This window comes from Leucoraja erinacea, chromosome 3 (genome assembly GCF_028641065.1).
Source record: "Leucoraja erinacea ecotype New England chromosome 3, Leri_hhj_1, whole genome shotgun sequence".
Taxonomy (NCBI): domain Eukaryota; kingdom Metazoa; phylum Chordata; class Chondrichthyes; order Rajiformes; family Rajidae; genus Leucoraja; species Leucoraja erinaceus.
The window spans coordinates 69830253-69844217 of record NC_073379.1 but is presented as its reverse complement, the minus strand read 5'-3'; the positions used below and the strand labels follow the sequence as shown (position 1 = coordinate 69844217).

Here is a 13965-nt window from a genome sequence, read left to right as displayed (position 1 = left end):
ATCTGTGCATTAATTGCCTCATATTGTGTTTTGAATTGTATTCTGTCTTTACTTTGTGTACTAGCCATGTCTCTACTATTTATTTCATTCCCCTTACATGTTTTTCCTCTACCTGCTAAATTTTTGTAAGGTGTCCTTGAGACTCTTGAAAGGCGTCCATTAATAAAATTTATTATTATTATGATTAATGAAATTGCCTATCACAAATCCATTAACATGCTTACTTTCAATCGACACTTTCAGAGTTGTCATTTTAACGCCACAAAAGCAATCTTGTGAAAGAGAAAGAAATGCTCAGAGATTTAAAAATCATAAAATGGTAAGTATTAACATGTCATGCATTGTATCTGAAGCTGCAAGATAAGTCCACAAAATATATCACGTATCTTAAAAACCTAATTTATTAAAATAACGTGTGAACGCTTTGGAGTTCAATCAAGTCATCCTTCAAAATTGTACAACACTTGAAACATTGTGCAATAAGGGTGTTAATAATATAATTAAAGGGGGCAACAAAGATATCAAGATAGCAAGCACAATTCACGACTCATACAGCACTGCTAGAATAAAAGGTGAAAACAGTTTGCAATAATCGAACCCCTTAAATGTTAGCTTTGATAGCAATCAAATAACATACTGAGAATCTACGAAGCACATTCAATAAAGGGGCATTATACAAGGTACACAACTACAGATTACAAATAATTATCTTATCCTAATTGTGTTTTATTTGTACATATTCTTATATATGCATTCAGAATACACACAACACATGTGAATACTCAAAGTAAAAAGACTTTTAGCTTGATACACTATAAAAAATTAACACTAAAAACCACAGTTTCTTATTTGTGAAATGTAAATGAGAAGTATAATTTAGTTAGAACACAGATTTATCATTAGCTACCTATTGGTCATAAGGTGAGCTTGTATGCACAAAGCACACACATAACTGATGCCATTTTTGAAACATTTTCCTTCCACAACAAATTATTTTCAGTTTTATTAATGCAATACAATTATGGTCAGTTCAGGAGCTTTATATGTAGAAACTTTCATTCATGTTAAGTTGATCTGAACCAAGCTATAATTCGACTTGGAGTAAAGACTGTTTCACTCAGAGCTGTGTTCACATGATTTCAGAAGATAGGTTGTATGGATCAGCCTTGTGTGTGGGACAATTATGACTAACATGTCCTACATAGACATGCGGGTACACTTTTTTTCTTAGAATACTGAGGACCCTTAATCTCCCATTCACTGGTTGGAAAGTGAGGACTATATTTCTCATGGTCATGTCCGGGCTGCCACGTGACCATCTCTAGAGGCTAACAATAAGACACACACCCAGGTCTGATCAACCTGCGGTGGGCCTGCCTCGATTGAGGGTGTCTTGTGATAAAAGGCCGAAACACCCAGTGACGTTGAGGTACACAACTGAAGATGTGTCTGATTGTTAGCAAATTCACCTAGTGGTCATCCCCAAGAATGTCAATTGTAGTGAAATCTTAGGGATTGCAACACCCAGTCCTACTAATCAAACTGTTTGCGGTTTTAAACAGAGACGAAATTTCAGATGCCAGGTGTTACACTATCAGGCCTTTAACGCAAGTGCATTACTGTTAGGTTGCTGTTAAAAGATGCCACTGGGTGACCAGAGTGCCTGCCTGTGAAAGACAATGAACTCTTTCGACATGGAAAATCTATGATCAAAGCAGGGCTCCAATTGCTGTTTTTCAATAGAACAAGTTGGAGTTTGCATTTTAAGCTTCAAACAGACTTAATTTTGAGGGTCCTGGATGAGCCGGGCTGGCACTGTCCCAAGGTCATTCTGCACAAGAGTAGCACCACCCTGCTAGTTGTGCTGGCTTTACTCAGTTCCCATCAGGTTATCAATCTGCCGTTCTGAATGAGAATAGTTATTTGGTTCCTTGAAGCTCACTTAGTAATTTCAAATGAAGCAGGGGCACAAAATCATTGAGGCATCTTCTGAGAGGGTGTGCAAAAGGCCAAACAAAACTCTATTATGTCTACAAAGTGGCCCTAAAGCTTCTCATCTTTCTAAAACAACATGCAATTATCCCCGTGTGCAATATTCACAGGTAGCAGCAGAGACAGTCTAAGTTACTGTTTATAATATCATGATGTGTTCATCAGGCTATTAAGCAAACGTGTAGTACTTAACTGAAAAATACTCCATAGTCAGTAGTTAAACTCTTTATACAACTTAATGATAATTGTGTTAAGCACAATGCTTACAATATCATAAAACATGGCTTGTTCAAAGAGATTGCGTTTTTTTAATTGTTAAGATCAATTTAGAGACACCCATCACTTTGCAGAAATAATTACCCGCTGTTCTTAAATAGAGGGACATTTCTAAGATTTTTCAAAAGAGACAGTGGCCTAATGGGTAGGGGGGTGAACTCAGAGTGTGGCTAGGTACATGAGACTAGGACATTTTAGCTGTATAGAAACATGGCTAAGTGAGCGACAGGACTGACAGCTTAATGTTCCAGGTACAGGTGCTACGGGTGTGATAGAGGTGGGGGTAAAAGAGGAGGAGGAGTTACTATACTGAATAAGGAAAACGTCACAGCAGTAGTCCAAGATGATATTCCTGAAGGATTGTCCAATCCTTGTTGGGGTTGTACTATAGTGCCCCCAAATAGTCAAAGGGAATTAGAGATATTCTGGGAGATTGCAGACAGCTGCAAGACTAATTTCGTCATCATAGTTTGGGGTTTTAGCTTTTCCAATATAGACTGGGACTGCCATAGTGCAAGGGCCTTTGATGGGGTGGAATTTATCAAGTGTGTTCGGGAAAGTTTCCTCAGGTAATATGGTGAACGCTCTACAAGGGAGTGGGCAAAGTTTGATCTACTCTTGGGGAAATGAGCAGGGCAAGTGACTGAAATGCAGTGGGCGCGATTTTTGGGACCAGTGACGACAATTCTATTAGCTTTCAAGTAGTTATGGATAAGGACAGGGCTGGTCCACATGTTAAAATTTTAAATTGGGGCAAAGCCAATTTTAATAGCAAAGGTTGATTGGAGTAGGTTGTTTGCAGGCAAAGGGACACCTGGAAAGTGGGATGCTTTCAAAAGTGCAACAGCGTGAGTTCAAAGTATGCATCTTCCTGTTAGAGTGCAAGGCGATGTAGATGGGAGAAGGAACCCTGGATGACAAGATAAATTGAGGCTCTAGTTCAGGAAATGGAGAAGGGATAGGTTAGGGGTAGGTAGCTGGGATCCAGTGTATTCCTGGAGGAGTACAGGGGATTAAGAAGCATACTTAAGAAGGAAATCAGGGGGGCAAAAAGGGAGTATGAGGTAGCTCTGACAGATAAGATTAGGGGGAATAGGGTAACTATAGAATGAATAAGGGGAAAAGGGTAGCTATGGAGAGAATATGATCCCTCAGCAACCAAAGCGATCATCTCTGTGTGGAGCTACAGGAGATGGGCAAGGTCCACAATGTCCTCTATTTTTACCATGGAGAAAGAAATGAAAACTAGGGAACTTGGGAAAGTTAATGAGGATTTCTTGAGGACAGTTCGTAGTATAATTGTGGGCATGCTAGAAGTCCTGTCCTATGATGTTAGATAAATCTCTCAGGTCTGATCAAATATATTCAATGAAACTGTGGGAAGCTGGAGAATAAATGGCAAGAGTCCTGACTGAAATATATGAATCATCGTTAGACACGTGTGAGGTGCCGGAAGACTGGAGAGTGGATAATGTTGTCCCTTTATTCAATGTCTACAAAGTAAAATCTGGAAACTATAGACCAGTGAGCCTAACATCTGTGGTAGGGAGGTTACACAAAAAAGCTGGAGAAACTCAGTGGGTGCAGCAGCATCTATGGAGCGAAGGAAATAGGCAACGTTTCGGGCCGAAACCCTTCTTCAGACTGTGGTAGGGAGTTTATTAGAGAGGATCCTGAGGGATAAGAGATACATGCATTTGCAAAGACATGGGTTGATTAGTGTTAGCAAGATTAAGTATGCAGGAGATCGCAGCTCATGAATTTGATTGATGTTTTTGAATTATCGGTAACCAAGTAGGTTGATAAGGGCACACATGTGGACCTAGTCTATGTGGACCAACTATGTTTGATAACGTTCCATATAGATGATTGGATCGCATGGGATCCAGGGAGAGCTAGATAACTGCACACAGAATTGGCGTCATTGAAGGAAGCAGACGGTGGTGGTGGGAGGTTGTTTTTAAGACAGGAGACCTGTGACTAGTGGGATGTCATAGGGATCAGTGCTGGGCCCAGTGTTATTTATTAATTATATCAATGATTTGGTTGAAAATATACAAGGCATGATTAATAACTTTGCAAATGACACTAAAATATATGGGTATTGCAGACAATAAAATGGCTATCAAGAACTACAGAGGGATTTTGATCACTGGGTAAGTGTGCCAATAGCGTGTGGTGTTGCATTTTGATGTCAAACCAGGGCAGGGGCTTCACAGTGAATGGTAAGATCTGGGGAGTGTTGTAGAGCAGACGGATCAAGGAGTACAAGTACAGGGCTCACTGAAAGGGTGGTGAAGACCTTCTTCAGTCACGGAATTGGATATACAAGTTGAGGCACTTTGCTTTAATTGTACAAGACACTGATGAGGACGCACTTGGAGTATTGTGTTTAGTTTTGGTCACCCTGCTATAGGAAAGGTGCCAAAGGGTGCTGAGATGATTTACGAGGATGTTGCCAGGAAGCGAGGGTCTGAACTATGGGGAGAGATTGGACAGGCTAGGAGCACAGGATGCTGAGGAGTGAGCTTATAAAGATGTATAAAATAATGAGAGGAATAAATAGAGTGAATGCAGTCTTTTTCCCAGGGTAGGGGAATCAAGAACCAGTGGGCATATGTTTAAGGTGAGAGCAGAAAGATATCATAGGGAGCTGAGGGGCAACTCAGAAAGTGATAGATGTATGGAATAAACTGCAAGAGAACTACTTGAGATATACACAATAACATTTGAAAGACGTTTGGACTGGTGCATAGATGGGAAAGGTTTAGAGAGATATGAGTCAAAGGCGGGCATATGGAACTAGCTTAGATGGGCATCTGGGTTGGCATTGCGCAAGTTGGTACGTAGGGCCTGTTTCCATGATTTGACTATGAGCAAAACCTCAAATAAACTTATCATATATTTTGGTTTTCTCTAATGAGATCTAAGATATTTTGTCTGACGTCAAAGTATAGGAGCTCAGGAAACCTTCTTTTACAACAGCTAGTCTGAGATGGAGGGGAAATTCAGGTGCATTGCATCTTCAGCAGTTTTTCTAGAGCCTTGTAAATCTTCCCCAGTGACTGATGATGACATCCTGATCGCTGACCACAGATAGTGGACCCAAGCTTTTGGAAAAGTATTGAAATCCAAATTAAGTTTTGTTATAATCTTAATCCTTTTGTCTCTTGTCCTGTCTTTTGACTGTTGTCCTTCCACTAGGATGGGTGGCTTCCTATAATTTATCCTATAAATCTCTATGCACCATCATTATGACATAATTAAAGGAAATATTATTTAGAGGTTTAATTTTCTTGGTTTTAAGGTGCACCCTTCCAGGTAGTTGGACAAAATTTAAACAGCTGGTACCCTGCTGACTTTTCAGTGCTGGTTAGGAATAGGATAATGATCCAATCTGATCTTGCATAGCTCCACTTATCATCCACGTTGTAAAATTAAAGACGAGAAATGGTCTGAGTGCAGGTAGATGGCACTAGGTGAGAGTAAGTGTTCGGCACGGACTAAAAGGGCCGAGATGGCCTGTTTCCGTGCTGTAATTGTTATATGGTTATATGGTTTATTGGAAGTTTTTCTGAATGGGATCCCACCTTTATAGCCTTGTTTTTCTAATGAAGGATGTTTGATAAAAGCTAGTATATACTTTTTCTTACAACGTCCGGCCATGAAAATGAATCAGAGAACCATGAGCATCTAGTTGTACATTCAAAGCTAAATGTATTTACTCATTCGTCAATCCACGTTTAGTCATCCTGCTTCTTTTCCAGAGTCGTATTTATGCCCACACACACGTTAAACTGATACCATAAAGGTAAGAATAAACTTTAACACTAAATGCCCACTTCACCAAACCTGTACAGTCTATGTTCATTATTTATAATTCTAAGTGCTAAGGATCTAAATAAAGTCACTGATGAAGCGGAGTGGCGGAGTGGCACAGTGGTAGAGTTGCTGCTCTACAACACCAGAGACCAGGGTTCAATCCTGACTCTGGATGCTGTCCGTACACAGTTTATACATTCTGCCTGTGAACACGTGGGTTTTCTCTGCGTGCTCTGGTTTCCTCTCACACTTCAAAGACATAGGGGTTTGTAAGATAATTGGTTACTGTAAAGTGTCAATTGTCCCTAGTGTGTAAGATAATGCTAGTGTACAGGGACTCGGTGGGCCAAAGGGCCTGGTTCGATGCTGCATCTCTAAAATCCAAAGGAGTGAGGTGGGTTATACTGAACTATCTAATCTAGAGGTTAGAGTCAAGTGTTTCACGTGGAAAGAGTCCGAAAATTGTGGGACAGTAATAAAGATGATTCCCTGTCTCGACTGGCATAGGAAACCAGTTTTGTTAGTATTTTCATGTCAGTAGTTATGGTTTTCATCAATTGTGTCATACGCATTTTAGTCGGGTTTGCCTTCTTGGATGACCTGGTAGTACATAACAATGAAAGCGTTTGGAAAAAGAAAAGCAGTTGCAATTACTAAAGCTATATTTCCCGATGCACTTCCCATAAACAAGGATTTTTTGTCCTCTGGAGAGTACTTACATACCTGGAACTATACAAATAAGTTCATGTACTTTTTCTGATAAAACTACAGCAGTCATTGGAAAAAAGGGATCCCAAGAACACATGGAAATAGGAGAAGGAGTCAGCTACCTGGCCTCTCATGCTTACCCGTCATTCAATATGACATTGGCTGATTTATGCTGGCCTCAAATCCTCTTCCATAACAGTTCCCGATTATTCTCAATTCCTCAATCTTTTGAACAATTATCATTTTACCACCTCAAATATATTTAATGTTCTGGTCTCCACCACCCCAGGAGACAGATAATTCCAGAGATTCGCTGCCTTCCGAGAGAAGACATTTTTATGTACCTTAGTTTTTAATGATCGGCCGCTTATTTTATAGTTACGTCCCTTTTTTTGACTGTGAAAACATCTCGACGTTCACCCTGTCAAGTTTCCTTAGGATCTTATATGTTTGCATAAGGTCACCTCTCATTCTTCTAAATTCCAAGGAAAATAGACCCAAACTATAGAGGCTCTCTTGCTAGGACAATGATCTCATCCCAGAAATTAGCCTGGTAAATCTCCTTTGACTGCATCAGTCCCTGAGGTTGAGTGAGAACTAATGTGAATGTATAAAACATAGCAACCAGGAATTATGTCAAGAAGATCTAGTCGACTGCAGCTGAGAGATGGGACCATTTACTTTAGGAACTCCTCTTGCTTTCTATGCCTCTCAGCTGTGAATGGATCAAGTAAGGAAATTCTGTGCAAATGCAACAATTAATTTTGGAGTTCAGATAAAGAACAATTGGTGTAGTTAAGATTGGTGTAGTTCTGAAATAGAGGTCCTTGTTATTTAAGAACTTCACTATTGTGATGGCACTGTTCTATGGAATTCTCAATGTCACATTTGATCATTAATCTGATATAGAGTTCAGATTTTATGCAGGTTAGATATATTTCAAAAGAAGAGGCTTCTATAAAAGGTTAAGTGGGTGGGTTTAAGATTTTCTTAAGTGCCAACATTTTGGTGAAAAAAGACAATGTCGACTGACTTCTGATTTCAGTGTAAATTTAGAATGTCCCTAAAAGGCACAACAGGAGAGAAGGTAGCGAGCAGATTGTCAAACCAACAGATAATTCAGAGCACCAAATACCGCATCTTTTCTGCTTTGTATTGTCAAAACAAAACTTTAGTGCAGTGATATGAAGATATTATTGGACTAACAAGAGTCTGAGAGATCCAGGTTATTGATCGACAGTCTCTGAGGATAAATAATTCAGGATGAAACAGGGTTTCTTTCTATTCAGGAGACTTCAACAAATGGCTAGAATCCTGAAATCCAACAAGGATGGGGGCCTGGATAACACTCATCTGAAGATGACAAACCTCTCATTGGTTTGCTTTGTCAGTCTTGACTGAGATGTGGCACTCTCACTTCTGATTCAGAAGCTTATGAGTTTAAGCGTTAGTCTGGGGACTTGCATATGTCTAATATTGGCTAATAATTCAGCGCAATACTGAAGGGGTGCTGCAGTTATGAGTGCAGTTTTTCAGATGAGATGTTACATGGATGCAACATCTGGCCTCTTAAGGCATATATAAAAGATCCCTTGTCACAGTGTCAAGAAGAGTAGCAGGGCTCTCCTAATGTTGCTCGATATTTATCCCCCCACTAAGAGCACAAATAGCACAATACTTTTACCACTGCCTCACAGATAATGGGCACTCACAAATTGGCTGCTGCATATCCGTACAACACCAACAACTACACTTCAAACCTTTGAAAGTATTTCAATGACTGCAATATGTTTTGGCACATCCTGATGTATTCTTGTGAATACAAGATCCTTTTATCTCCTTGACCAAGCAACTGTCTGACTGCATTCTTGGATTTTTTTAAGCCGTTGAAAGATCCTTTAACTGTTTATATATTTAATGCAAAATTTGTTCTTCACACACATCTTACATGAACTGATGACCAAGATGCCCATTGAAGAAAATTACTGATGGTGTCATTAACAGTGAAGAGAAGCTCATGTCATACAAGTGGGGATTTGTATCCCACAATAACTGATGCTGGAAAAGTATGATTCAGTAATATTTTCAAATGCACTGGATAATATTGGTGATATGACCAATATTGGCCATGATCTACTACTATTAAGGTCAGATGCTATGTCAAAAACAAACTTGATGGATCATTTCCTAGAAAATGGTAAGAACATGCCATACGTCTAGGATAAGGAACTCACACAATCTGTAGGGTGTTTCCCAATTACATTCACAAGCAATGTAAACATATTCCCATTCCCATTCTTTTTGGAGGGTCACCAAAGTGATGGATTTTTTTTTGTGGCAAGCTCACATTTACAAGTTTCACTGAATATTGTCGAGAACTTTCAAATAAGTGTCAGTTAGATTTTCTGAAGGATGAATTGAGTTCAAAAGTCTAGTTCATCTAAGGGTCTAGAATGTTCACAGCAGACCAAGTTGCCCCATTTGTTTTCTTAATTATTCTCGTCTTGGATTCAAAAAACTTGCACGAGAATTGCGAAGAGACTAGGAAACATCCGAGTGGGAATTTATATTTGGGCCACAAATGAACTGAATACTATAAATCTTAGTGTAAAAATCAATACAGTTAATAATACATTTTCCTCCAAGATTATAAATACCTAACTTTCCCCTTCTTATCATTCGTAATTTGTAATGGCACTTCTGGTGTCTTTGTGGTGCCATCACTCAGCTAGCAAAACCAGGGCAAGGTGGAAACACCATAATGTATTCACATGGAGCTGAGAAAAACTAAGATGATGACGGTAAAAAGGAAAAATATTATCCCACCACACTTTGCAATGGAATTGTTTCAGAAAGGCAAGTAGCATCAGGTGACTCTTTCTTGATGAACTTTAATGAAGCAGAGGAGTGTCCTTGAGTGAGGGCGATAACCTATCTTCTTAGTTATTTTACTCTAAAAGCTCTTTTTGTAAATGCAGTGGTATGATACTGAAATAAAGTATTTCTTCTTTTTTATCATATGCATTGTATGATTCGCTGTACAAAAGGGAGTTGCGTGGTCTGCTCTAAGGCTTATTTCACTTCTGCCCGTGAGAGGATTTTGACATTGTATATTCTACCTATAGATTTCATGGGAAAGAATCTGTCGTCCAAAAATAATCTTTAGAAGAGACCACTTTAAAGTTGGGATTGCATTAGAAATAATTAATCTCAAGACTGAGACCGATTACTCTATGGCACTGTGTGTCAGAGCATCCACGTACAATTTCAATTATTTTCAGCCTGCCAGTCAACTTATGATCATAAGTCAATATATACAAGATTACTTTGAATTAAAGTTCAATGATGTGAATCTGCAATCATTAAGATACAAGCATAGCTATTTTGTTTTTAATTCTAATGTCAATTGAGAGTAGTTTGAGAGAAATCTCACTCAATAACCTTGTGAAATTAGCAAACTATTTGAATTGCTGTTTTCTGTTTGGTGTTTTTTTCAAGGTATGGATCCTTGCTTTGGCGTGTAAAGGAAATACCATAAGCTGCACAGCTAACATTAGATAAACAAAGGATTTTCCATTTTATTTTCCCAAAATAAAAAAGGCACTCTAAAATAAAGCCCCAAAAAGCCAAAGGAGCAGAAAGAAGAGAAGCTGCATTGGCACGTCACTGCAAGATTATTATGTCACAAAAAAACTACTGTTCATCACAAACTACACAGTTCTGCTTCTAGTTAACAAAAGAATCGCCTTCAAGAATTTTCTGTGACATAACTTTGATTTTAAATGATTTGATTTTAATGCGAGAAATGAATTACTGGGTACAAAAATGTATATAAGCATTTTGTCACAGAATAACTTGCGGTGAATTTTTGAGATGATTTGGCTGAGTCAATATGGTTCGTAAAAAAAGTTAATAATAATTATGGCAAAGCTTAACTAACACTTAACAGCTGAGAATAAAAGGCAACAATGCAAGACAGCTGATAGAACAATGCGCATGCAATCTGCTTACATATGTTAAATTGAAAAATTATTTGACAAGGGTTTTTAACACGTCTTTCAAAATAATGTGTTTTATATATATATATATAATAGCTTGTGGTTTCTAAAGAATTCTAGCACTTTTCTATGACATAAATCACTTGGCATTTTCATGGTTTTTGGCACACAACTACAATTTACATTCCTTAGGAGGTTTGCTCGAATGAACAAGGACTCGTGAAAGGCTGTAGTTCATTTGTCACATGGTCAAACATTTGATACCTAATCGTTGTTTTAGTTTTTAATTGATATTTCCAGAAGTTTTCCCAATCTGTTGCTGCTGATATGCCATTGCACAGATTCTTTACATGGCAGGTGAACACTGTTGGTAGGAGTAATGTATTGTAAATAATGGAGCAGAATTTTACCTCCAAATATAAATTCAATAAGCATGATTTCGTGAGCTATAAATTAATAACATAATTAGTTACACATTTTATGTTGAGCCCTAATACAGTTTAGTATAGAAACTTAACATAGTATGCATACACTCTTAAGTGTTATGCTTGGTCTTGCTGGATAATCTGTTCCGTTCGGATGAAGTGAGAAAAATTGTTCCGACTTATAGAAAGCACAAGTTACCATTATCCACATTCATGCCATGAATGTTTAAGTGATTTTTTTAGGGGACTTGTGGTGTCATTTTTAAGGGAATTAAATATTTGAATTTGTAGAACGTAAAATTTGCAATTATACGTAATACTGCTTACCACAGATAAATGTGAATCATCAGTACAATACTTTTTTTTTTGGTTACTTCACAACCACCAGGTCTGTTTAAGGAAAACAGATGATGAATGAATGAATAAAACATGTGTTATTTACATTGTTTTCCATTGGCCAGTACTTTGGTAGTGTAAATATGGAATTTAAAAGGCAGGGGAAAGAAAACTACACTTTTATACCAGCACAGTTGCTAATGACAATAAAGGTGAACAATGTGACATTTAAAAATGCAATGGAAGCATTCAATTGCTTCCCTTCATCTAATATGTTATTGCCCAAACTGTATTATCACCCTCCAAATGTATATTTCTTACACATACACTTTTCACTTTTTAAAGAATTTTTAGGCAAAGGTATTGTCCTTGCTGAGTTAGTTTTTTTAAACCTAAGATCTTAATATTACAATCAGAAAATCTATCATAAAAGTCCAAAATAGCAATTCTTTCATTGCTCTTCCCCATCACATCTTCTTTCCTTCATTTTGAGAAACATGCTTAGCTAACAAACAAACAATCCAATTTTTTTTTCCTTTTTTTAAAACACATTTCCACAGCAGGACTGCATTTCAGAAGCTGCACTGCTTCTCAATGTCTGATTACCAATAGAAATTCTTGGCAGGTCTTCTGATGCTGTGGTCAGTTTGCGAAAGGTTGGCTTGCAGCAGCTATAGGATGGTGCACGGTTTTTTATCCTTGAAGGGGTTTTCAGAGGCTGGAACTCCGACGAGCAACGGGTCATTCCTTGCATGTTGTTCACAGTAGTTCATCAAATCTACAGCTGCCTTTGAAACCTGTCAAGGTTAAAGAGTCATCAATGACATTGACTTGCCAAGGCAATGATGTAAGAAATCACAGCAAACCGTGGACTGCTTGTAGAGTTTTGCAAATCCTGCAGCTTTAACCTTGATCCTACAGCAATTAAAACTTAAACGTGGCATATTCTTTAATGTTACAAGATTGTTACTATCTTCAAAAAACATTTCCCCTTGAAATTACATGTCAAGCATGCTTCCTCAGCACTGGACATTAAGATTTAAATCCTTTGGCAGATCTGATGTATTGACTCTTTTCCTCAAAAACATGTTTTTTCCCTTGTCATTGAAGAAATACAGATTAGCTAAGGAAAGCATGATCAACCAGAGAGATTTTTATGTACCTTATTTATTACTGAATAAACCTTATAATGGCTTAAGAATGTCACAGAGAAAAAACATGTCAGAAAATACTTGGAAAACTAATAATTTATAATTTTTCTCCCTGGTCTGGATACAGATGTGTGAAGCATTTGTTCAAAATCACTCAAAATTAACTCATTTATTTAGTTAGAGTGAAAAAATTGATGAGCTTACCCGAGTCACCCAAATTAGAGTGCTGTATTTAAGCTGGTTGGAGCTGCATTATTACATTATAGAATAGTTCTCTTTATAAATATTATCCAAATAACCAATTTTTTGTTGAGGCAAAATACAAAGTTTAAAAGAAAATAAGATTGGGCCACTCAATAAAGTGACCAACAGTTCTAGGAACAGGATATACAAGATATAATACATCAGGAACTAAAGCTTTCAACAATCATATCAAGCTGGAGTAACAGCACAGAACCAATGAATCTCTTACATTGTTTCATATATCACCTCACAACTTTCTACAGCCTCCTCAACAATGGAAACATTTCAAAATGTGCATACGTTTGGGTGGTATGGTCGTGCAATGGTAGAGTTGCTGGTTACAGTGCCCAGAGACTCGGGTTCGATCCCTACTACGGGTTCTGTCTGTATGGAGTTTGTACGTTCTCCCTTTGCCCGCGTGGGTTTTCTCCGGGTGCTCCAAGGATATAACGATGATTGCTAGTTGGCGGGGACTCGTTTCGCTGAATGGCCTATTTCTGTGCTATATCTCTATTAAAAACTAAACTAACAAACAATGCCCAAAAGATATTTATCCCGACTTTAACTTATCCCGATTTGGTTTTCTTCCACATTCCATAGACGTGTGGGTTTGTAGGTTAATTGGTATTAAATTGTCCCTAGTCTGTAGGGAGTGGATGCAAATGTGGGATAAACATAGAGCTAGTGTGAAAAGGTGATCTGTTGGATCAGCATGGACCTGGTGGGCTAACCACAGATCAACCATTACCGTGTTTATCTCTAAAGTTTGAGCATTAAATCAGGGCAGAACTGACATAGTAAATGGAAGAGCTCAGGAGAGTGTTGTGGGACAGAAAGATCTGGGAGTCTCCTAAATTGACGAGTCAGGTGCTCAGGTTGGTGAAAGCGGTGTTTGGCTCGTTTGTCTTCAGTGATCTAAAAAATTGGGACATGCAGCTTGTGCAATTCTATAGCTCAGCTATAGGAAGGATGTTGCTAATTTGGAAAGCGTACAGAAGAGATTCACCAGGATGT

At 38.2% G+C, this 13965-nt stretch overlaps 1 protein-coding gene across 2 annotated transcripts in view; it reads right to left on the bottom strand.

Moving 5' to 3' along the window:
• Positions 1 to 385: 385 nt before the first annotated feature.
• Positions 386 to 13965, bottom strand: part of LOC129695691 (guanine nucleotide-binding protein G(I)/G(S)/G(O) subunit gamma-7) — a 242026-nt gene continuing 228446 nt past the window's right edge. For both annotated transcript variants that reach the window (XM_055632874.1, XM_055632873.1), the window contains one exon: positions 386 to 12354. In XM_055632874.1, the coding sequence (XP_055488849.1) occupies positions 12229 to 12354 (126 nt within the window). In that variant the 3' untranslated portion in view covers positions 386 to 12228. The remainder of the gene's footprint in view (positions 12355 to 13965) is intronic.